This window comes from Salvelinus alpinus, chromosome 30 (assembly GCF_045679555.1).
Source record: "Salvelinus alpinus chromosome 30, SLU_Salpinus.1, whole genome shotgun sequence".
In the NCBI taxonomy this organism is placed as follows: domain Eukaryota; kingdom Metazoa; phylum Chordata; class Actinopteri; order Salmoniformes; family Salmonidae; genus Salvelinus; species Salvelinus alpinus.
The window spans coordinates 28428222-28453574 of record NC_092115.1 but is presented as its reverse complement, the minus strand read 5'-3'; the positions used below and the strand labels follow the sequence as shown (position 1 = coordinate 28453574).

Here is a 25353-nt window from a genome sequence, read left to right as displayed (position 1 = left end):
AGGGACATGGAGATGTCTTCACCTCAAGGAACCCCAAAGACAGTCTGAAAAGAGCCACCGTTTCACAGACAACCAGTCATCGCAGCAGAAGCAAGAACAGACGCAGCCGCAGTCACCGGTGACGTACAAACAGCCACCACCTGTGCATCCATCAGAGGAATGGTTTTTTTGCACATCTTTTGAGAAATATTTTTTCATGCAGTTTACTTCAACAAACTCTCTTTGTGATCCATTTTATATGAGCATGTATTTTATTGATATTTTAGTAGTATCACATGTATTGTTACCAAATTAAGTAAATGTAATTTTCAAAAAAAGACATTGTTAAAGATGTTATCAAAACAGAATACATTTTGAAATACATGGCCAACATTGATAGTTTACATACATCTTGACACTACACACATTTACAACAAGCCCACTCCCTGTAGGGGGAGGGGGAGTTGACTTTACTCACATGAAATACAAATATTAGGCTATGTCAAAATACTTGGCTGGGGACATGGTAAACTCTAGTTCAAATCAAACTTTTTGTCACATGCGCCAAATACAACAGGTGTAGACCATACCGTGAAATGCTACTTACAAGCCCTTAACCAACAATGCAGTTCAAGAAAGAAGTTGTTTATTCTGTATAGAAAATCAAAGCATGTTCAATCTTTTGAATCAATATTAAAGCCTTTTGGATCTTGGTGTGCTGTCCATGTTAGACATAGGGCTATACCTAACGGAACATGTCAAACATTTTCGACTTCATATTAATCATGTCCAGCACTACCCCAACATCAACATAGTGGCAAGAAAAAGTATGTGAACCTTTAGGAATTACCTGGATTTCAGCATAAATTAGTCATAAAATTTGATCTGATCTTCATAGACAATAGACAAACACAGAGTGCTTAAACTAATAACACACAAATGATATTGAATACATCATTTAAACATTCACAGTGTAGGTTGGAAAAAGTAGGTGAACCCCTAGGCTAATGACATTTCCAAAAGCTAATTGGAGTCCAATCAATGAGACGAGATTGGAGATGTTGGTTAGAGCTGCCCTGCCCTGCCCTAGAGTTTTCTATTCACAAGAAGCATTGCCTGACCTGAATCATGCCTCAAACAAAATAGATCTCAGAAGACCTAAGATTAAGAATTGTTGACTTGCAAAAAGCTGGAAAGGGTTACAAAAGTATCTCTAAAATCAGTCCACGGTAAGACATATTGTCTATAAATGGAGAAAGTTCTGCACTGCTGCTACTCTCCCTAGGAGTGGCCTCCCTGCAAAGATGACTGCAAAAGCACAGTGCATAATGCTCAATGAGGTTAAGAAGAATCCTAGAGTGTCAGCTAAAGACGTACAGAAGTCTCTGGAACATGCTATCTCTGTTGACGAGTCTACGAAACGTAAAACACTAAACAAGAATGGTGTTCATGGGAGGACACCACGGAAGAAGCCACTGCTGTCCAAAAAAAGAATTGCTGCAGGTCTGAAGTTCGCAAAAGAACACCTGGATGTTCCACAGCGCTTCTGGCAAAATATTCTGTGGACAGATGAAACTACGGTTGAGTTGTTTAGAAGGAACACACAACTGTGGAGAAAAAAAGGCACAGCACACCAACATCAAAACCTCATCCCGACTGTAAAGTATGGTGGAGGGAGCATCATGGTTTGGGGCTGCATTGCTGCCTCAGGGCCTGGACAGCTTGCTATCATTGACGGAAAAATGAACTCCCAAGTTTATCAAGACATTTTGCAGAATGTAAGGCTGTGTCCGCCAATTGAAGCTCAACTGAAGTTGGGTGATGCAACGGGACAACATCCCCAAAAGACAGAAGTAAATCAACAACAGAATGGCTTCAACAGAAGAAAAAATACCTTGAGTCCTGACCTCAAGCTGATTTAAAATGCTGTGGCATGACCTCAAGCAGTTCACACCAGACATCCCAAGAATATCGCTGAACTGAAACAGTTTCGTAAAGTGGTCCAAAATTCCTCCTGACCATTGTGCAGGTCTGATCTGCAACTACAGAAAACGTTGGTTGAGTTTATTGCTGCCAAAGGAGGGTCAACGAGTTATTAAATCCAAGGGTTCACATACTTTTTACACCCTACACTGTGAATTTTTACACGGTGTATTCAATAAAGACATGAGAACGTATAATTGTTTGTTATTAGTTTAAGCAGACTGTTTGTTTATTGTTGTGACTTTTATGACCAATTTATGCAGAAATCCAGGTAATTCCAAAGGATTTTCTTGCCACTGTATGTGAAAATGGCGCATTTCTATGTTTGTGGTAAAAATTCTGATTCCAAAAAACAAATCACTTGCGACCCAGTTTTGGCCCGCAGGCCACTTGTTGCCAACCACTGATGTACACTGTATATCATCCATAATGTTTTGTCTGTAGAAACAATTGAGGAAAAATACATTTTAGTCCTCTGTTGCTGATCCTTTCAGTTGAGATTATATTGCAAAGAAATCTTGCGACCCCATCTTTGCATCTAATTTTAGACCAAAGCAGCACATACTGTAATGTCAAACATAACTAAGTATTTAAATGATAGCATTAAACTCATTGCCATTTCGTGTCAAACCTTTCAGTTCTGGCAACAACAACAAAGTTGCTTCAGAGCAATCGGCTGAAATGTCAATCACTGAGGTCCAGACCGTCAAAGAAAAGGGACACATCACTTTGTTTTACCCCTCAGAAATGCCACAGAGAAAACGCTTAAATTCTCTCATTCTGCTTTCCGGTTAGAAACTGCTTATAATAATGCCCCATGTATGTTAAGAGAGGATTCTAAAGAGAACAGTTCTGAGGAGGTAGGAACATCAATTCCAACGAAACCGTCACCCACGTTCCTTCAATGTTGAATTGCATGCTAATTACTGTTTGGCTGCTGGAAAAAACAAAAACAAATGCAATAAATCTCTGATAGCTTCTCATAAACATGAAAAATGGCACTTCACAAAATGGCTAGACACACTGAAACACTGTCTGTATATCATCAAACCTAGTTCATATTTACATAGTTTTGCATCAGTCCCCTGGGGCAGGAGGCTCTTGCTTCAGTGCGTTAGTCAGAGCTGTGCTAGGTGGCCATATCATCACGTGGCAGGTTGAGCCTCACAGCCCCTCCCCCGTCTGAGGAGGCAGAGTAGTAGGCCGTGGCGGAGGTGGGGCCATTGGTCTCCATGGTGAAGAGCTTGCAGGTCCCTGGGGGGGCGGGGTCAGGAGGAGCATCCCGTTCGGGGCTGGACGCCCGTGATGACCCCGGTGAGGCCGAGGGGCTGAGCTGTACTGCCGTGGTGTCCTGCAACGTGTGCTCACTTGTCTCAATCTCAAACGTCGCTCCCCCGGCTAAACCTCCGCGCCCCATCATCCCCATGCTCCTCCCGCCCACCTTCGACCTCCGGGAGCCCTGGGCGGGGGGCAGGCGGCTGCAGACACAGCACGCTCCGAAGAAAGAGAAGGCCACCAGGAGCAGGATGGGCCCTATGATGATGGGAGGGTTGGCAGAGGGCACCAAGGTGCTGAAGGCGAATGCCCCCACCAGGGTGATGTTGATGCCTGCCAGCATGATGCACAGGCCGCATGCGCAGCACAACGCCGGGGAGGGCAGGCCATGGGGGCGGGACTTCCTCTTCTTCTTCTTTGGTTCCTGCTTCTTAGGCACAGGAGTGCTCGAACTCCTGTCAGTGACGACCATCTCTTCCTCTGCACCTCAAGGCTGCTTTGTCTCTCCGTCTTTCCTTCTCTATATATATCTATCGTTCAGCCAGGACTGTTCCCCTTGGCAACAGACCACAGAGGGAGGCCATGGCTGTGCTGGTTGATTGTTCACAGTGTAAAAGCTCCTGAATCAGAGTAGGAAATATAAATGTTTAAGCTGAATATGTTTTCAGTTATACAAGTTTCTAAGGTGGAAATAACAGACAAGGACATGCAGAACTCATGTTCAATGATGGTTGTAATTCATGCACCATAGTGATTCAATGATGATTGTAGTTTATGTATGACATTATGATGATAATTCTAGCCTTGGTCTGAGCACTAAAACACAATTACAATGCTATCAAGAGGCCTATCAAGAGGCCTTGGCGAGAAAGCTCATGTCGTGCTTCACTTGACCAAGGCTTCGGCTCATATAACACTAAATACTCCCCCGCAACTCCTCCAGTTCACACATTTCATTTTTGGGCCTGCTTCACTGCACATTACACTACTCTGGCTTATGGCCCTAATTCAACAACATAGGTAACACGTGACAAACCTCTACGCTAATGGTAAACCATAATTTGCTGGAGCCAAGTACGCATGCATGAATATTTATTGTTCATGAATATCTAAAAGTAAAATATGTGTGTTGAGGGAAATAATAAACATTGAAATGAAAGGTTATGCAGTGTGCATGGGTGCACAAGAGGTGGCAGGGTATTAGCAAGGTATTGATTGACCAGTGACTAAATTGTCAGTGAACTTGGGAAAGGACAGCCTCGTCTACATACCAATATTACCTCTTAAAATGATGATCATACTGAATGATTACATTATTACTTGTCTTTTTATATTTTATAAAATATACAATATTGTGTGTAAATGTACTAAACAGTGACTGCATTCATTCAAGGCTGGTGGGTGAATAAGGTTTTAATTGCTGAGTAGCAACCAGAAACGATACCCTTTTCATTCATCATCATACATACACCCCCTAAAAAGAAAGAATCAGTTATAAACCGCATAATGGTTATTTTAGTTATCTAGCCTATTGCTGCAGGAAAATGAAATGGCATGTTTGGTATAGCCTTTCTGAGCTTGGGCATTGAGCATTTTTGTAGAATGCGCGCAGGGATAAAATTCATCCTTGTACTGAACTGTTGCATATAACGTTAACGTTCAAATTAATTGATTTCCAAGATTCATCTTACCTTCTGTGCTGATGTTCAGAATAGTTGAAGGTTCCTTTAGAATTAGCCTACATCTCCAATACGCATTTTCATACCGAATCCCATTCGCATACGGATGGTCAGGTTAGAACTACGTGTATATGCCGAAGAGTTGATTTTCAGATTGAGCACCTCATAGTGTGCCAATCAATAGTAAATATTACAACCATGGCCGGTCGACGTAGTTAGGGCATCTGTGAGAGAGGCTCATTCAGGTGAAGGCGTTGCTCTTCTTGACATATGGACGAGTGTTGTGTCCACGTGACTGTGCAGTCAGATACATGAAGCCTATACAATTCTATGATACATAAACCTCTCTTACATAAAACCTGTCCAAATATTGTCATCATCTTCTTTACTTAAGAGCTGCTCTTCAGAGAAAATAATAATGAGTGCGTTTCCATAATCCCGCCAGTCTTGTGATTGACAACACATGTTTTTGATGGGTATATAGCAAGTAGGATGTTTGCACAGTGCATCGAGACGTCCCCCTCTCCTCACTGGGTACCACAATATGTATGTGTGATAATGAGCATCTTGTGTCCATACAACACCACTATGATATACACCGCTCCACGTGGTGTACTGGAGGAGGAGCGGTGGGTGTCTGATGAAAGAGCATTGGGGGGAGGCTAGCGGACTCTGTGGACAGCTCCGATAGCTCCCGGAGCTGGAACAAGCTACGCAAAGCTATTACATTATTGAACATATTGCAAGGAGGCTAGTCTTCACTTTCATGCATGAACAAATAAACCTGGTCTTAGATCAGTGGCATATATTCCTGGATGCCAAGGGATTCCAGGCTATCCCCAAAAAATACAAAGAAAAAAAGAAACAAAATAATGTATCCTTCTTCTTTCTGTGTTTCATAAATGTCCTGCAATTCGCAAGAGAGCATCCAAGCGAATGCTTTGTATGTGTAGCCCATCTATGCTGTCTGGTCAAAAAGAGTATGATATTGTTGCCGCCCTTAGCATTCAATGCAAAGGAAGCCAGCAAGCATTTGGCCTCCCTCACTAAAAAAGGTATAAAAAAAGTATAAAATAATAGGCAATCAGCATTCAGCAGAGTGAGCTCAGCTATGAATGGTTACATGGTGGATACACCAAAAAAAGTGTAAAGTGAAGCCAGTTTGGATTTGGCTTCACACCAATCACATCACATTAGCCAAACGTCACTGACAGAAAACTTGAATTGTTTCATTTCGTTGTGTCGTTGTCCTCCTGTGGCTAGCAAGCTAGCTACAGTGGTTCCTCCTTTAAAAGTTGAGAGCTTTCACCGCGGGACTTAGAGGTACCCAGCGTCACGGCTTCATTGCTCCAGACCACCACAAGGGGGAGTTAGAGCACTCATTATGCATTTAGGTCCCAAGGTTTTTATATGACCAATCATATCGAGTGGTTCCAATGACGAATTTTGACGCGAGCCACCCTTGCCTTGTGTCGTGGCTGACAAAACATTACGGTGGAACCAGATGTAAGTTGTTATAATATCATGTATCGCTTTTTATTTTACCACAACAATCTGTTCGTCGGACGAAACTGGAAAAAAACAACTTGTGTAGAAAGTAAACATCCGCACCTCGATGGTGTCAACTGTGCTTATGTCTGCGTAATGAAAAAGTAGGGAAAAAATATAAACTTCTGACTATTTCTGGTCTAGCGATTGATGACAAACAAGCTCGCTGCCCAGACTTACATAATTACAAAGAGGAGATTCTCCTGATTAAAATGGTGACCGTGTAACAGTTTTGCTTCCGTCCCGCTCCTCGCCCCTACCTGGGCTCAAACCAGGGACCCTCTGCACACATAGACAACAGCCACCCTCGAAGCATCGTTACCCATCGCTCCACAAAAGCCTACTATGTACACGGATTTCAGAGCACTCTCATCTGAGTGTACCAGAGCACAGAATAATTACTTTACGAGCGCTCAGTACCAGAGCGCAGAATAATTACTTTACAAGCGCTCAACACCGGTTGAATATGGACAGTGTCAGTAAATGTCGGGAAAAAAGCGTAATTAAATTAACACTTAACACTAAAACTGCCTTACCAGCTCTGCTAGGGCGAGTAAACGGTCAGAGTGGTCTCATTTGTGTCTGGAAGTAGCTAGCCAACGTTAGCTTGGGTGCTTGACTGCCATTGTAAGGTCAGAATGCTCAAATCAATCCTACTCCTCGGCCCGAACATCCAGTGTGCGCTCCGAGAGCGAAACGGTCTGAATTTACAAACTGACAATTTTTCTCTGAATGGAAACACCATAATATTAATCAAATTAATTAAGCCAAATTCCCTCAAATCAATCCCGTATACTATGTTAATACAAAAAAGGTTTTAAATTCTCTGGTAATGCCAATATGGAATACTATCAAATGCTTCTCAAAGATGCTCTCTGGTGGTCATAACTTGCAGTAACAGAAGAAATAGCTGACAATTAAATGATATGCCATAGAATGCTGCAGCAGCATGCAGGGTGTGCCGCAACTTTTAAAGGAGGAACGAACCACTGTACCTAAAATCATCCCTTTCCTAAATTAGCAATGGATGGAGATCGGGATTTGGACTTGTGGTTTTACTTCATTCTCTGTACTGACCAATGATTATGGTGATTCTGATCCAACCATAAATTCATACATTGTGCCCCTGGCCTGAGAGGACGGAAGTTCAACATATAGCTAGATGTAGTAACGTTAGCCTAATGTTAACTAGCTGGCCTGGCGCATCGTTGCCCATGTAAGGAAGTTAGGCTAGCAAGCAATCATTTTAGCCAGGTAACCTAGGACAACAAAAACTAAAGGCTTGTATTGCAGAGTCATAGGCCGTTTAAGCAAGTAGGAAAATAATTTCCAAGTATTTGCATTGTTATTCAGTGAAAAGGGCACTGGAAAGCAAAGGCCCTGCATTTAAATTAACTTGTTATTCTATACGGTGTAAGTTAGCCTTAATGAAACTTTGTACATTCATTAGAGGTTTGGTTATCCCAGGTCAGATAAAAACTTCAGCAACAGTTTCCTGTTATGAAATTACGTATTGAGGTCGAATAGAGCTTACATGATGTAATTGTAAACTCCTAATTTACAAAAAAGTTGTGGACTTAAAGATCTTCACAGCGAGACAAGAAGCCAACACAATACTGCATTCGTTATTCAATTCCAGGCTCAGAGCACACATCATGCTATACATCTGAGCACTGTGTTTTCCCCATGCTACTACCCATGCAGCAGTCACTGCCTGGCTGAGCTCTCCTGAATATAAATGCATTGCGTTTCAATGCAGGTGTGCATTTTGGTGTGTGTGCGTGTGTGTGTGTGCATGCGTGTGTGTGCAGTGGTGGAAAAAGTACCCAATTGTCATACTTGAGTAAAAGTAAAGATACCTTAACAGAAAATGACTTAAGTAAAAGTCACCCAGTAAAATACTACTTGAGTAAAAGTAAAAAAAAAATTGGTTTTAAATATACTTAAGTATCAAAAGTAAAAGTACAAATCATTTCAAATTCCTTATATTAGGCAAATCAGATGGGGACATTTTTTTACTTACATTTTTTTACGAAAAGCCAGGGGCACACTCCAACACTCAGACATAATTTACATGAGCATGAGCATGAGCATGTCAGAGAGTGGTTTTTAGTCAGAAGATGTGAGCGAATATAATATAAATTGTAATCAAGCTTGTCCTTACAGAGTCTGAGAGATATTTATATGTAAGGGCTCACTCGTCAGGTTCTAATAGTCAGAATCACCACATGATTATTTCACTATCTTGTGTGATGAGCTGAGTTACTATCCAGTAGTTGATTTTACTTGGTTGATGCCAAATATAAACGTGAGGGAAATCACTTCAGGGAGGAACAAGAAACCTCTTTGCTTATATATCTGACTAGTATATACAGTTGAAGTCGGAGGTTTACATACACTTAGGTTGGAGTCATTAAAACTCAATTTTCAACCACTCCACAAATTTCTTGTTAACAAACTATAGTTTTGGCAAGTTGGTTAGGTTTGTGCATTACACAAGTAATTGTTTACAGACAGATTATTTCACTTATAATTCATTGTATCACAATTCCAGTGGGTCAGAAGGTTACATACACTAAGTTGCCTGTGCCTTAAAACAGCTTGGAAAATTCCAGAAAATTATGTCATGGCTTTAGAAGCTTCTGATAGGCTAATTGTCATGCCCTGACCTTAGAGAGACTTTTTAATTCTATATTTGGTTAGGTCAGGGTGTGATTTGGGTGGGCATTCTAGTTTTTCTATTTCTTTGTTGGCCGGGTATGGTTCCCAATCAGAGGCAGCTCTATCGTTGTCTCTGATTGGGGATCATACTTAGGTAGCCTTTTTTCCACCTTTAGTTTGTGGGATCTTGTTTGTGTGTAGTTGCTTTTTGCACTGCATGTAGCTTCACGTTCGGTTGTAGATTATTGCTTTTTCGTGTTCATCAAAATAAATGATGTACGCTGCACCTTGGTCTGATTCTTCCATCAACGAACGTGACACTAATTGACATAATTTGAGTCAATTGGAGGTGTACCTGTGGATGTATTTCAAGGCCTACCTTCAAACTCAATGCCTCTTTGCTTGACATCATGGGAAAATCAAAAGAAATCAGCCAAGACCTCAGAAAAAAAATTGTAGACCTCCACAAGTCTGGTTCATCCTTGGGAGCAATTTCCATACGCCTGGTGGTACCACGTTCATCTGTACAAGCAATAGTATAAACACCATGGGACCACACAGCCGTCATACTGCTCAGGAAGGAGACACGTTCTGTCTCCTAGAGATGAAAGTACTTTGGTGCGAAAAGTGCTAATCAATCCCAGAACAACAGCAAAGGACCTTGTGAAGATGCTGGAGGAAACAAGTACAAAAGTATCTATATCCACAGTAAAATTAGTCCTATATCGACATAGCCTGAAAGGCCGCTCTACAAGGAAGCAGCCACTGCTCCAAAACCACCATACAAAAGCCAGACTATGGTTTGCAACTGCACATGGGAACAAAGATCGTACTTTTTTGAGAAATGTCCTCTGGTCTGATGAAACAAAAATAGAACTGTTTGGCCATAATGACCATCGTTATGTTTGGAGGAAAAAGGGGGAGGCTTGCAAGCCGAAGAACACCATCCCAACCGTGAAGCACAGGGGTGGCAGCATTATGTTGTGGGGTGCTTGGCTGCAGGAGGGACTGGTGCACTTCACAAAATAGATGGCATCATGAGGTAGGAAAATTATGTGGATATATTGAAGCAACATCTCAAGACATCAGTCAGGAAGTTAAAGCTTGGTCGCAAATGGGTCTTCCAAATGGACAATGACCCCAAGCATACTTCCAAAGTTGTGGCAAAATGGCTTAAGGACAACAAAGTCCTGACCTCAATCCTATAGAAAATGTGTGGGCAGAACTGAAAAAGCGTGTGCTAGCAAGGAGGCCTACATACCTGACTCAGTTACATCAGCTCTGTCAGGAGGAATGGGCCAAAATTCACCCAACTTGCTGTGGGAAGCTGGTGGAAGACTACCCGAAACGTTTGACCCAAGTTAAACAATTTAAAGGCAATGCTACCAAATACTAATTGAGTGTATGTAAACTTCTGACCCACTGGGAATGTGATGAAATAAATAAAAGCTGAAATAAATCATTCTCTCTACTATTATTCTGACATTTCACATTCTTAAAATAAGTGGTGATCCTAACTGACCTAAGACAGGGAATGTTTACTAGGATTAAATGTCAGGAATTGTGAAACTGATTTTAAATGTATTTGGCTAAGGTGTATGTAAACTTCCGACTTCAACTGTAGGTATAGGATAATAATAATATTGCTAATAAAACAAGAGATTTTAGAAAAAAATACTGTTTATTCCTCTGGATAGTTAAGAGAAGGCACACTGTAGCTTCTGAACTGTACTGTGGAATTAAATGAACATCCGATTTACCAGCTTGTGAAGTCCAATTGAGTCCAAGTGTGAGTAGGTGAGCAGGAGATATTGGATTTGTGCTGTCTGCTATAAAAACAATTTATGGGAGGTCTGGATCAGGGAGGGGCTGCTTTAACTTCTGCCTGGACAAGATGTCTGGCATGTCTGAGGATGTCCTGCAACAGAATAGTGTGGGTTTTAGGAAAGATTGCCTAGCTCATTGTAAATTATAATGTGTGAAAATGTGCATGGATGTCTGTGTGTGTCTAACTGGATTAGACATGCATGCCCTGCAAGGTTGGTGAATGACAGAGTCAGATGATGAATGGAATCTGGGATCTTGGTTACCATGGCAACAGCATCTGGGCGCAACTTGATTGCTTGGTTATGACAAGGAATCAGTGTTAATTTTAGCATGTAAATCTTGGTGGGGCAAAGAAAAAAACATGGGATGCATGCCAGCAAAGCCACTACACAACACAACACTAAACAATACGTTAATTGCACAATAACGGTGACAAGCGGTACCCACAAACTGTTAGAGCCTACATAAAGCTGTCCCAACACCTTACCACTGCTACACCTGGCTATCAGCGGAGCCTTGTCTGGCAGCGAAACAATTCATTCAGCCTCATTTACTGCTTTTAAAAAACATAGCTGATATGGCTGACTTGCTTAAACAAATGTGGCTTCTAATGACAGTTGAGATGTACAAACTACGGCATAAGGGGACGACAAGCGGATAAGAGGCAATCATTAATTTCAATTAAGATATTAATGAGCGAGCTAGGACGGACATGGTCACTTTAATCATTTGTTTAGCACTTTTGAAATGTACAGTGACAATATTCAGAACATGGACCATTCTTACAATGTTCTCCCTGTACAGCAAGTCAGAACTGTACTGTAGGATAAATAAAGGGGGCATATAAGCAGACAATGAAAGCTCTTACAATATTCGATGACTACATTTCTCTAAAACAGGTTATAGGCTACACGTGCACCACCAAGTCAGAACAGTAGGCTAAATTAAGAGGGGAAAATAGACCAAATTATTAGGGTGAGGCATATGGGCTACTAACATCTTACTACACAACATACACTTAGTATTACTTTCTTAGCTACAGTATACATATCTCCCTGGCATATTACATAATTTATGCAGCAGCATACAATACAACTTGTGCTGTGCTCACTTGAACACTTGAGCGCGGCGGTCCTTCGTGGGCAAATTTTGTCATCAAAGTCTGGCATTCTATGGATTTATGGTGCTTTCAAAACAACTGGGAACTCAGAATAAAACAAGGTCGAATCATGATGACTTCATTGAGCTTCAGGTCGTAGCTCTAGAAAGAGGCCAGATTTACAATTACGAGTTGGATGACCGTTCAAAACGTATTTTCCCAGTCTGAGCTCATTTATTCCTGACTTCCCAGTTGTCTTGAACTCACTGAAGTCAAGTTCTCGCAGTTCCGAGTTAACAGTTGTTTTGAGTCCGGCACAAATCATGCTTCATTGACTGCACGGCCAATGTTGAATGTTTATCATTTTAAACTTGGAAAAGAGACCCTTAATCCCAGATTTGGGACCACAAAGCCACTCCACTGAATAGCACGCTAGTGATTGCCTTGCAATGCTTTCAGTTAGCCACTGTCACTGATTCCTTCCAAACCACTCATTCTTGAATTTGCGATATCCAACTTGTGTAATGTTCTTGTCCAATGGCCGATGAGCACAGATACATTTTACCTATAATTTCTCGTTATTTCTCTTCATATGACAAGGATAAAAAAGGATTTCCCAGTAGATTGTCAACTTGATTCATGATGATCACTGCTAGCTAAGATATTGAAAGTAGGACGTTGACATGATCAGTCCAATCAAAGCTACTGTACATACAGTATATCGTGATTTAACGTCATTTTATCCGTGGCCAATGACCTTAAGCCTTCTTGGATGGGCACTTCTAATGTAACTCTATGGCAGCACCCATGGGCTAGAATTTTCTAGCTCTACCGTTGTAATGAACACGATGGGAGACAGAGAGCTGGTTTCAAGCCCAGGGCGCAGCAGGTGTTTATTTGTAAAGGACCACAGGTGGAGGCAGGTAGCTGGTTCCAGGGGCAGGCAGAAGGTCATACACAGGGGGTCCAGAAAGACAACAGTACAGGCAGGGAAAAGGCTAGTAACGTTGTCCAGGAGATCAGGCAATTGGTTGATAAAAGGAAATCCAATAGGCTAAAGTACAGGCAGGAAATTGGCAAAAGGCATCATACGCGGGAGGATTCAAATAGACGTGCATCACAAAACATACAATACCTCACAATGATGGTGTGCAAAGAACTGAACTAAATAGTGTATGATAATGACATACAGGTGTGTGAACAGATGATCAGAATTCAGGTGATTGGGATCTGGAGAGTGAGCTGCGTTCAGGGGATCTATGTGTTTGAGAGTGGGAGTTGGAAGCAGACGTTACAGACGTATTGTCCCCATGAGTAACATAACATTGAGCTAATCACAGCGCAACGTTCCGTATTTTCTGCTGGCTTGCTCCACCACCACAGAAAGCATTGAGCTAGGCTGAAACAACTGCATTTTGGAGTTGTCTTACTCAAGAAAACAAAAAAGAGACCATGTTTGTATGCGGTTTTATTAACTGAATGATATATTTTTTTTACATTGTTTGCAAACTGATATGTGACACGTATTAATGCAAAAATAACATGCAAAACAGGCAAGCTAAAAATGTGGGGCTCTGGCTAAGGAGACAGAACACGCATATTGGTTCTCTGTACTGAACTGGATCTGATACTTTTTTAAATAGAAAGAATGCACATCAAATACACAATCTATGAAAGTATATATTTGTTAGATAGCAATGCTAATGGCTCATTCCACGAATAGAGTACATTTTGCCTAGTGTAACTTGGTCAAAAACAGCACATGCTCAACCTAATTAAAAACATGTTTTCTCATCTAAAGGAGTGAAAAAAAGATATACTATAGTAAGTGCAAATAAAGTGCCATTAAAGAAACAGTGTTGACCGTAACAGGGTTTGGGTTTTCATCTTTAGGGTACATTTGTAAATTCACTGTGGCTATCTACTCCTATTTCAGAGCACTCTTGTCTGAGTGTGCCAGAGCAGGGAATAACTGATTAATTTACAAAAGCTCAACACCGGTTGAATATGGCCCGGTGTCATTAAAGGTCGGCAAAAAAAACGTAATTCAATTGTTGCCAGCAGCACAGTTACAGTCCCCAAAGCTCTATAACATGAAAACAGCCTAACCAGCTCTGCTAGGGCGAGTAAAATGGTCAGAGTGAGGTGTTATCTCGTTTGTGTCTGGGAGTAGCTAGCAATCTAGCCAACGTTAACTACTTTGCTTGGGTGCTTGACTGACGTTGTGAGGTCAGAACACTCTGATCAACCCTACTCGGCCAGAGCATCCAGTGTGCTCTCTGAACACTCTGACAACACTGACTTTACGAACACCCAGTGTGCACTCTGAGTGGCACTCCAGATTGAATTTACGAACACACCCTAAATCAGCCATGAATCCCCTTGTGACGGGGAAATTCAATGCAAGCTTCACACATTTTTATTTATTGTTGAAATACTTCTAGCCTGTCTATCTATGGGTTTATAGCCTGCCTATCTATGGGTAACAGAGTTGACAGGTTATGCTCGAAGCACTCAGTTTTCCACCACAAAACACCCAAAAATGGCCAAAAAGAGTAGAAACGGCTCACCTGCTTTTAACTATTATATGTTTAATGTTTCTTAAAAAAAAAAAAATTTGTTTCACCATAATAAAACAAGAGTTCAGTTCACGTAACAGGGTTGACCTTGAGGGACAGACGTAAATTAATCACTTATCACATTAATTAAATAATTATCCCTAGAAAAGACTTTGTCAAAGCAGAAACATATCTCGGGTTTAACAATGATGGGGAAAACATTTTGGGATTAAGTGGGTTAAAATCTTCCTAAAAGTCGAAAGGGACAAAGAAAAGTCTTTATTCATAACAAAAATCTGATTTATTGCATTTTCCAAGTGGCTTATATTAAAGGGAACTTAATTTAATATAACAGGCTTTTAAAATTCGATATTGGTACACAATTTCAAGTCAAAATGTCAAAGGGACGCAAAATGTACTCTATTCATGGAACAACCCGAATGTTTTATATGCTTCAATGCTTAACTTGTTTAATTTTCTCCATCGACAGTAAGCTCTATATTCTTACTGTTGCCTTATAATTTAGATGTAATACCGTGTGTCCTCTGCTATTATCCTCACTGTTCATTATAGCAAAATGTTGTCATGAGAAGGTCATGGTAGTGGCAACACAAAGCAAGGTGAGTCTGCCAGTGCCCCTGACTCATCTCACAGACCAATCTCACAAACACAATACTTTAGAGTTTATATGATGCCATTACATTAATCTGGTCCCAGCAGAGACTATCAAAAACCTCTCTGAACTGAGAACTGAGTGTGAGAGAAGCAGGCAGGCGCATAGCATCATACATCCAAGCAGGCTGCAATCCAAATCATTCCATTACTCCGGAGTGGCTGTTAGCTAGGCATCATCAGCTGATGTATGAAATAAAAACACTGATTATATTCACAACCCAAGGGATTCCCACACTGTGAAACTAAAATGTACATGTATATTTCAAATATGATAAAGTTTGAGTGTGTATGTGTGTGTGTGCGTGTGTGTGTCCGTCCATCTGTCTGTCATATCTCACCCCTCATCTGTGGAGGCCTCAGCGATTGGTCCGGCGTCAACAAATGTCCCTACCCGGCTCTTAGAGCCCTCTAGATTCAGCTGGCTCTGAGTCACTTTCAGAGAACGGAACACAACAACCTCTGGGTCACATTGAACAATGAGAGTATCTATGAAGCATACTGTTATAAAACCACTACCTGAAGTGAATTATGTGTGCACATTAATACAATGTGAATACAATATGCATTATCAGTTCATGCCTGTCTGAGAAATGACCACTTGTAAAGGTCATTGTAACCTAATAAACACTACTGGCTATGCAGTGTTTGGCTGGCCTTAGCTGTCTGTAGCTTATACAACTTAGTCTAGCCATCTCTCCACATCATTCTATTATAGAATAGACAAACTGCTATGGTAAGTGACTGTGGTGCCTGTGCAGCATCCTTCAGACATAGTTCTCTCCAGCCCAATTGCTGCTGTTCAAAGTAATCTCCATCTCATCAAAGAGTATAAAGGAGAGAGTGTGATGAGTATTTTCTAATGTAATGGGCATGCTCTTTCGTCACACACTCTCCTGGCAGAGTTTATTATCATGTCCTGTCTGGCCCAGCCTGAAGAGTTATAAGGCCTTTTACTTAGAACTTAGAAATTGCCCTTTAGTTTTTAATAAAGTTTTTATTCTATCCAATGAATTGTATGACTTCAAACTATAACTGACCACAATACTGGTGACTACAGCAATTGACTAAAAACTACAAACATGGCCATCTGACATTTACCTTCTCGTTTCAATGTCTCTGCAGGTTGCTCAGGGCCAGGAGGGTTGGCAGCATAGGATGCACTCTGAAGTTTCCTGTGCAGGGAAGGGGAAATTATGTTCACAAAAAAAGTAAATAAACTCATTGCAGATGGATTACCTTGATGTCAAAAAAATGGGAGACATTGATGACTTACCCAAGGTGGGGAGAATGTTGTTCATGTTGAGCCAGGCTCTTATGGAGGGGAAGACAGAGATGAGGAGGCCTGGAAAAGAATACAGATATAAGCTACTAACTTAATTTTAAGTGTTTTTAATAAACATTTTGACTTATATGGATGTTTATGAGCAGTGTGCTCAGTGTAAAAAAAAATAGGCCAGATTCCCATCTTGTGCTACTCAACTACAAATGAGCTACCACATGATGGTTAGCCTACTGGTACAAACATGTTCTATACAATTATGTTCTTTCTCCAATTCTCATGATGTTCTGAAAAATAATGTTTTTTAATTTATTTTTGCTTTTGTTTAATGTTTTAATTGAATGTATTCACAGACTCTTTTTTGATAAGTGGATTTTCCTTTACTAACTTTATTAGCCCAGACGCTCTTTCAGTCTCAGGAGTCCACTAGGAGTTGTGAATGCATCTAAACAGCTCCAGCTACCCTGAGGCAGGCAGGCTGAACACACTTATTGATTTCCGTTCTGAGCCACAGAGAGAGCTGCCATTAAACAGTGGCTGGTCCTGAGGGTGGCTGTGTGGCTGTGTGTGACGCACACGCATGTCTATGCTGCCAGAACATCTCACCAGTCGCCAGGCTGCAACAGGAGCGAAAAGATCTTCGCAAGAACAGTTGGGTTCATTCAGTTTATAGCCACAGGCATAGCTTACTTGGATTGCAATTGTACTCTTCGGAGCAAATAATATGCGGACACCTGCACCTCAGGACATTTAGATTCTGCAGTGAATGAATGGGGAAAGTCCCATCGTGGGACATAAGGGGTTGTCTGTGTACTTTATTTCTCCATACAAAATGTCTACAACTATTTGAGGAATTAATTACTACCCTATTGCTTTGTTTAAAAGCAATACGTTGTTCTTTTATTACAAGGAAAATACCCTACAGTTTGGGATGATCATATCAACAACAAAATGCAGAGTTCAAAGTTGACTTTGAATGACATACTCAGCAGTCAGTGTAGATCAAAAGCCGGCCACTTGTTTTCTTCTCTCGGACACTGCACTTCTCATAGTCTCCTGGGTTGAGTGGAATACCCTGCTCCCCATGCTGCTATCAACTGTCTTAGATTACGCCAGCGGATCAAACGATCCCCGGGTGTGTTTTCGAATGAAGTGGATGGAAAATGGCATGGCCCAATGATCATTCACAGTCTTGTACAGGTCTTGGCAAATATTAGACATTGCAGCAGGCCTTGTACATCTGAGAAAGTATGACCTCTTAGACCCATATGACACCTTAGGATAGAGATAAAAATGTCTGACGTTCCAACAATGCAGTATAAAATCCCGCAGTTACAGTTTACAGTGTAAATATTGTAAAGATAGACCACAGAGATTAATAGAGAGTACATTACGTTTGCATGAAGTGTTAATATATTGGGGGAAAAGCCTACTGGTGGTTTCACCATCAAAGATGAACTAGTTTCTGAACTGAATAAGCTACCAGTAAATATCTGTAGGCATATATTTTAGCTATAAATAATGTTTGCATGCCTCTTGCAATGTTATGCCCTGCAAGTACCAATGAAATGCTGCATAGCACTTTTTGTATAGCACGTTTTGCATAGCACATTGCATTGCACTAAGAAAAACCAAAGAATAGGTGTAGTCCTGGATGTACTTACCCAGCCCTCCTGCACCCATGAAGATTCCTCCTACGGCATCTGCATCACACTCCCTTGACACCCGATGATGATGCACCCTGCCACGATGCTGAGCAGGGCCAAGCCCACCCGCAGACCATGGTATGCTGACCCTGTTCATCCGGCAGGTGGAGAGGAGACCCCCCACCTGGTCACCACCCGCCTAAGGCCCCAGGCACACAGAGGGACTAGGACTGTCAGAGACTGGACCTAACCTAGCCTTCAGATTCTGACCCAACTGTAGCACCTGTGTCAGCAGCAACACTGGATGCAAGTACTCACCGCCACTCTTACTCTCACTGACACAGGACCACTTTCTCTGGCAGCCAGGCAGTGTCTCTGCTCTGGCCTGCTTCAATACTCCTCATTCATCATTAAAGACATGGCTCTGGTTTCCCTTTGCCACTGAAAATTTAAAAAGCCTGTTTCATTCATTCATTCACCCTCAAGACAGGGGTATGCAAACTACTCTACTAATCTGATCACAAGTGCCTCTACCTCCCCCTCCCCCACAGGAATACTTAGACCACTGATGGCTCAGTCAGGGATGGTAATTAGGACTAAACTGTGAGTGGTCACAGAGCCTCTGTAGGTCCCCTCCCTGTGGTACAATGGGAGGCTTCTGTAATAAAGGCTGGGTGTCATGAAGCATAAATGCACAGTCACATTGCCTACAGCTCTCGAGACCCTGGCTGACATGTGGAATGTGCACTGAGATTAAGGTAACAGAATGCTTGTGATTACGCAAAAGACAAGCAGGAGAGAGAGAAAGAGAGAGAGTGAGAGGAGAGAGAGGGAAAGGGAGGAGAGGGAGAAAGAGAGTGAGAGGAGAGGGAAAGGGAAGAGAGAGAGAAAGACAGTGATAGGAGAGAGAGGGAAAGGGAGGAGAGAGAGAAAGAGAGTGAGAGGAGAGAGAGGGAAAGGGAGGAGAGAGAGAAAGAGAGTGAGAGGAGAGAGAGAGAAAGGGAGGAGAGAGAGAGAGAGAGAGAAAGAAATAAAGAGAAAGAAATAAAGAAAGATATAGAGGATAAGAGAACACTGCCACTGCTAGTGTCTGTGAGCTAGAAGGGAATGTACTGAAAGGTTCTGAGAGTCCTCTGTGGTCGAGGCCCGAGGCCATCCACAAAGATCCGTAGTTGCCATAGGAATAGCATATCCATGGCAACAGAGGGAGCTGAGGGTGAACGGAATTAACACCGGCGAGTTGGGTAACAAATTAAGTTATCGGGAGGGAAATAACAGTGACACATTTCCTGTTCAAGCTGCATATTTTTTCCTTTTTTTCCCTTTAATCGTAACATCTAATATTAATGCCTTGTGGTAATATCCTGGTGCTTGAAAGACATGTTTGCTTTCCAGACAGTATATTACTTTGTAACAATGTGACAGGGTCATTAAACATTTTAAGAAACAACTGTGTGCGTGTGAGTGAGTGAGTGAGTGAGTGAGTGAGTGAGTGAGTGAGTGAGTGAGTGAGTGAGAGAGAGAGAAAGAGAGAGAGAGAGAGAGAAATAAGAGTTTCACACTATTGTGGAAAAATGTGTGTTCCCTTGTATAATACAAAGGCATTAGGATTGTGTAAAATAAATTATGGAACACGTGAAACATATCTGAATATATATATAGGGTGGGGAATAAAATACATCAACATGGTCAGAGCAACAATTTAGAGGTTCATTAAAGATGTGCAGTGGAGCTACATCAAATTAATGTTGTGGAAATGTTGTCTCAGTGAATGGTCATCTAGGCCTGTCTCTGTAGCAGGGGATGGACAACAAAGATGACTGGCGTGGATTTAAAATTATTAGGCCAAGTCACTGTCAATAATCAGTTCCCTCAACCTGAAAGCAGATCAACCCAACACTGATGACATGCAAAACCTTGGACATTTTCCTCTGTTCTCCCTGGTGATTGGCTATAAATTGGCTGAGGAGCAATGTGGGGGGCAATACACAATGACCACTAACTGTATAGGTAAACAAACCATTTAATAACTGATTAGGATCTACTTTTAAGATATTTGAGGTAGAGAACAAATCTACATTCTGGGACATTTGTACAAGCATCATTGACCAAACGTATAGTATTTAACACCTATATCAAACATTGAATCTTGATTATTTAAATGTTACTTCTATTACAATTCCATGATAACCTTATATAATCCATTAACCTGGCACGCTTATACTAGAAATGGAAGGCATATGAAGGGAGCAACACGTGGTACACAGCATAACCTTCTGGTCAGAGGAGGGATTGTGATGTAGGCTACACACCCTTCAGTTTGACCTAAGCGCGCAGTGACAGCTCGAGCGTTTCAGTGTCGAAAAAAAGTTTGACAATTACCAAGAAATAATTAGAAAAGTTCACTGCGGGCCAATTAATGGGGCTTGGCCAGGGCTTCTGCACCGCAACCCTGGAGCGAGTTCACATACACAGCCTACAAAACCTCAGGTGAGTGCATGCGGGGGGAAAGCTGTGGTGTACCTTGAACACACATGTATCATTTGAAACGAACTTTAACTACTTCAAGGTATTTGGTCTAAGGTGTTTATCTTTATAAAAAAGGTTAATATTAAGGTTGGATGTGCTGACGCTAAAGCTACGCTTTCACCAGTAACGTTAGCTATTGTGATGGTTTGCCAACGTCATTAGAATTGCAATGTCGCCCAGGCTGTGAAATGCAGAAAGTGGTTTTGCCGCACCACAAAAGATAAGTGTGTGACTTAGTCATGCATGGAATTTGACTTTACTATCAGCAAAGATAAGGAAATGCCTATGCCATTTGTCTAAAATAAGTAAAACATGACCACCAGATCAAGTTTATCAAAGCAGATTTGTCAATCAACAATGCTATTCTATTGACTTGTATCGTAGAGAGATCTACATTTTTAGTCTTAAGTCTTGTCTTTTCCTTTTAGGTCCCTGAGTATGTTGTGGCGCTGGTACACAGTGGCCTATGGACAACTTCAGGGTAACGGAATTTCGCCGAGATTCAGATTTTTCACATTAAACTGTATTCCTAACAAAATCCATTGATTTCAAAGTTTAACAAACCATACAACTAAAATAATTGAAGAACAGTGCAGATACAAAGTACTGACTTTGCATCCGCACCGTTCTTCAATTAAATGTTTTTGTAAAATGTTCTGTGTAAATTGTTAAAAGTAGTCCTTTTGCATAGTTGTATGGTTTGTTAAATGTAGAAATCAATGGGTTTTGTGTAGCATAGAGTTCAAAGTGAAAAATCTGAGTCTCATCGTAATTCTATCATCATGGAATTCCCCCTATGAAACGAATGAAATTCTGCACACGCATGACATGAACACATTACCAAGTAGAAATTTCACACTAATCTAGGCCTAAATTCAATGTTATATTGACTCTCGTAGAAATGAAACTACAACCAACAGCAACCCTGAGATAGTGTAGCAGTTTTTCCAAGACAAACTATGTTCTATCCCCCATAAATCAAATCCAACCTGACATGTAGGCAACAAGACATGAAACACAATCCAAGGATTCCAACTGTGTCACTAGCTAGATTTCCATCCAATTGCCGATAGATTATCATGCGAATATTCTAAAATCTGCTAATTTTGTTTGTCAAATGGCAGTCAAGCATCGATCATCATGTTACCAGAATAAGACCCTCAATATTTACTGGAAAGGAGCATCAATATCACCATGCACTTTCACCACCCTGTGAAGTTTATCATCATTTATTTAATCTGTAACCTAATAAACTGCGTGGTTTTCCACCATGTCGAATGAACAAATTCTGTTGGCATTTATAAAATTGTACCGACAGTACCTTTTTCCATCATAGCTGTCATGATTCGTTTTTTAAAAATTGTATGACTTTACTTGCATAAAAACTGTGGATGGAAACTGGTTAGTGTAAGTAGAAAGGGAAGTTTGGGGATGAGGAGACTTGAGTTGTTGGGTAACATACTTCTGCTCTCTCCGTTAGTGTTCAGTGAAAATCTCACTTTTTAAAAGTTCATATTCTGTTATTAACTCATACCCAAATAATGTTGTTGACTCGTCCTATACTTGTATTTGTGGCCAAAACATGAATTGGAGAAAAAGCTATTCAAAAACTCTCAAACAGAACGTTTAAAAATGCTTGCCATTTCAGAATGTCATGTTGGCTCATTGGCTGAGCTGGCCAATCTGCATTCTACTTGCATGAACATGCGTAATGACCAGTATACGCCCACAGCATTCTGCTGTTCGTGCTCCCACACCATACCAACACACAAAAGGTGTTTTTTAACATACTTAATTAAACAAATTTGGAAGGAAAAGTATTTCACTCTTATTGTAATTAATGATACTTAATATTCCATAGAAAGCTGGAAACACTGGACAGTTACTTTAACCCGCTCCTAAATATGTAACCTTTACCCCAGAAGCCCAGAGTATTCAGATGGTCTGTCCTGTCGACATGATCATTTAGCAGACGTTTACATCTAAATCAACTTAAAGAACTGTCTACATTAGCAGTGAGTGACATATTCAGAATGTGAGACATTGGAATACGTTTTCTAACAGACATGATTGAGAGCATATGGCTAGTCGAGTGGACATTGTCCATTCTTTAGCAATGAAGCTGGACAATAACCCGTAGATACCAACAAAAAAACATGCCCATGGGGAATAACATTTAATACGGCTCTATATGTCTTTGTCTCCTTCACACACTTCTGTTGTGTGGGTATAAACTAGTGATGCACCGATATTACATTTTTGGCTGATACCGATATCTGATTGTTTTCTTTGCCAAAATTTTTTGGGACCGATATTAAACATTTTGCGGCCTTTTAAGCATTCTAGTACAGTTAAATAGTTAACACACACACATGGACGCGGCAGTCTAAGACACTGCATCTCAGTGCAAGAGGTGTCACTACAGTCCCTGGTTCGAATCCAGGCTGAATCACATCCGGCCGTGATTGCGAGTCCCATAGGGCGGTCCACAATTGGCCCAGCGTCGTCCGGAGTAGGCCATCATTGTAAATAAGAATTTATTCTTAACTGACTTGCCTAGTTAAATATAGGTTACACACACCACACTCACCAAAAAGTTATTTTGTTGGCATTTATGTATGTCCCCATTACCAGTAAAACAAAATCAAAACCTATTTCTTTCACTTACTTGCTGTGCTCTTTCGTTGTTCATTTGTTCAGTCGTTTCATTCTCAACCAGGATTTCAATGGAATGCTGTTTGGGTCTTTGCATGTCAACAAAGATGTACGTCAAATAACACTATTTGACATGTCAAATAAGCTTGTTGACCAATCAGGACCTGAATATGACTGCACAGAACGAGCAGTATGACTGGTGGCATTGTCATGCTGGAGGGTCATGTCAGGATGAGCCTGCAGGAAGGGTACCACATGAGGGAGGAGGATATCTTCCCTGTAACGCACAGCGTTGAGATTGCCTGCAATGACAACAAGCTCAGTCCGATGATGCTGTTACACACCGCCCCAGACCATGACGGACCCTCCACCTCCAAATCGATCCCTCTCCAGAGTACAGGCCTCGGTGTAACACTCATTCCTTCGACGATAAACGTGATTCCGACCATCACCCCTGGTGAGCCAAAACCGCGACTCGTCAGTGAAGAGCATAGGCGACATTGTTGCCGGTGATGTCTGGTGAGGACCTGCCTTACAACAGGCCTACAAGCCCTGTCCAGCCTCTCAGCCTATTGCGGACAGTCTGAGCACTGATGGAGGGACTGTGCGTTCCTGGTGTAACTCGGGCAGTTGTTGCCATCCTGTACCTGTCCCGCAGGTGTGATTTTCGGATGTACCGATCCTGTGCAGGTGTTGTTAAGTGTGGTCTGCAGCTACGGGGACGATCAGCTGTCCGTCCTGTCTCTCTGTAGCGCCCTCTTCGACGTCTCACAGTTACGACATTGCAATTTATTGCCCTGGCCACATCTGCAGATGAGCAGTGCCCCTGGGCATCTTTCTTTTGGAGTCAGTAGAAAGGCCTCTTTAGTGTCCTAAGTTTTCATAACTGTGACCTTAATTGCCTACCGTCTGTAAAACTTGTCTTAACGTGGGAAACAGTGTTTAAACCCTTTACAATGAAGATCCTTGAAGTCATTTGGATTTTTACGAATTATCTTTGAAAGACAGGGTCCTGAAAAAGGGATGTTTCTTTTTTTGCTGAGTTTATAATACAGTGGCTTGCGGTATGTCTCTGAGGTTGGCACATCTAGCCACTGGGATTTTTGGCCATTCTTCAAGGAAAAACTGCTCCAGCTCCTTCAAGTTAGATGTGTTCCGCTGGTGTACAGCAATCTTGAAGTCATACCACAGATTCTCAAATGATTGAGGTCTGGGGTTTGACTAGGCCATTCTAAGACATTTAAATGTTTCTCCTTAAACCCCTCATGTGTTGCTTTAGCAGTATGCTTAGGGTCATTGCCCTGCTGGAAGGTGAACCTCCATCCCAGTCTCAAATCTTTGGGAGACTGAAAACAGGTTTCCCTCAAGAATTTACCTGTATTTAGCTCCATCCATCATTCCTTCAATTCTGACCAGTTTCCCAGTCCCTGCCGATGGAAAAACATACCCACAGCATGATGCTGCCACCACGCTTCACTGTGGGGAGGGTGTTCTCGGGGTGTTGAGAGGTGTTGGGTTTGTGCCAGACATAGTTTGTTTTTGTCTCATCTGACCAGAATACCTTCTTCCATATGTTTGGGGAGTCTCCCACATGCCTTTTGGCGAACACCAAATGTGTTTGCTTTTATCTTTAATTAAGCAATGGCTTTTTTTGGCCACTCTTCTTTAAAGCCCAACTCTGTGGAGTGTACAGCTTAGTGGTCCTATGGACAGATATTCCAATGTCCGCTGTGGAGCTTTGCATATTCTTTCAATTTTTTAAATAATGGATTTAATGGTGCTCTGTGGGATGTTCAAAGTTGTGGATATTTTCTTTATAACCCAATCTTGATCTGTACTTCTCCACAACTTTGTCCCTGACCTGTTTGGAGAGCTCTTTGGTCTTCCTTTGGTCTTCATGGTGCCACTTACTTGGTGGTGCCCCTTGCTTAGTGGTGTTGCAGACTCTGGGGCCTTTCAG

General features: G+C 41.5%; 2 protein-coding genes and 1 pseudogene across 5 annotated transcripts in view; 1 reads left to right on the top strand and 2 right to left on the bottom strand.

Moving 5' to 3' along the window:
• Window positions 1-232: 232 nt before the first annotated feature.
• On the bottom strand, window positions 233-5496 carry LOC139559886 (transmembrane protein 275-like). Of its 2 annotated transcripts, XR_011671840.1 has the most exons (3): window positions 4929-5496; window positions 3029-3857; window positions 233-2899 (listed from the first exon to the last, which is right to left on the bottom strand). XR_011671840.1 is itself a non-coding variant. In XM_071376322.1 (2 exons), the coding sequence occupies exon 2, from the start codon at window positions 3707-3709 to the stop codon at window positions 3092-3094; it is 618 nt and encodes a 205-aa protein (XP_071232423.1). In that variant the 5' UTR covers window positions 3710-3857; window positions 4929-5495; the 3' UTR covers window positions 233-3091. The 2 variants fall into 2 exon arrangements, 1 of the variants encoding a protein (XP_071232423.1); XM_071376322.1 differs by having other exon boundaries at window positions 233-3857; window positions 4929-5495.
• An 8008-nt stretch (window positions 5497-13504) lies between these two features.
• LOC139560007 (kinocilin-like) lies at window positions 13505-22081 on the bottom strand (annotated as a pseudogene).
• The window catches only part of LOC139559515 (very long chain fatty acid elongase 1-like), a 25627-nt gene continuing 20734 nt past the window's right edge, over window positions 20461-25353 (top strand). The window contains exon 1 of one of the 3 annotated variants that reach the window (XM_071375587.1): window positions 20461-20699. The gene's annotated coding sequence lies outside the window, so the exon portion shown is untranslated. The other 2 variants (XM_071375586.1, XM_071375589.1) reach the window with 2 other exon arrangements.

Coding starts and splice junctions, on each gene's coding strand:
- LOC139559886 (XM_071376322.1), bottom strand. CDS start 3,709: ATGGTCGTCACTGACAGGAGTTCGAGCACTCCTGTGCCTAAGAAGCAG.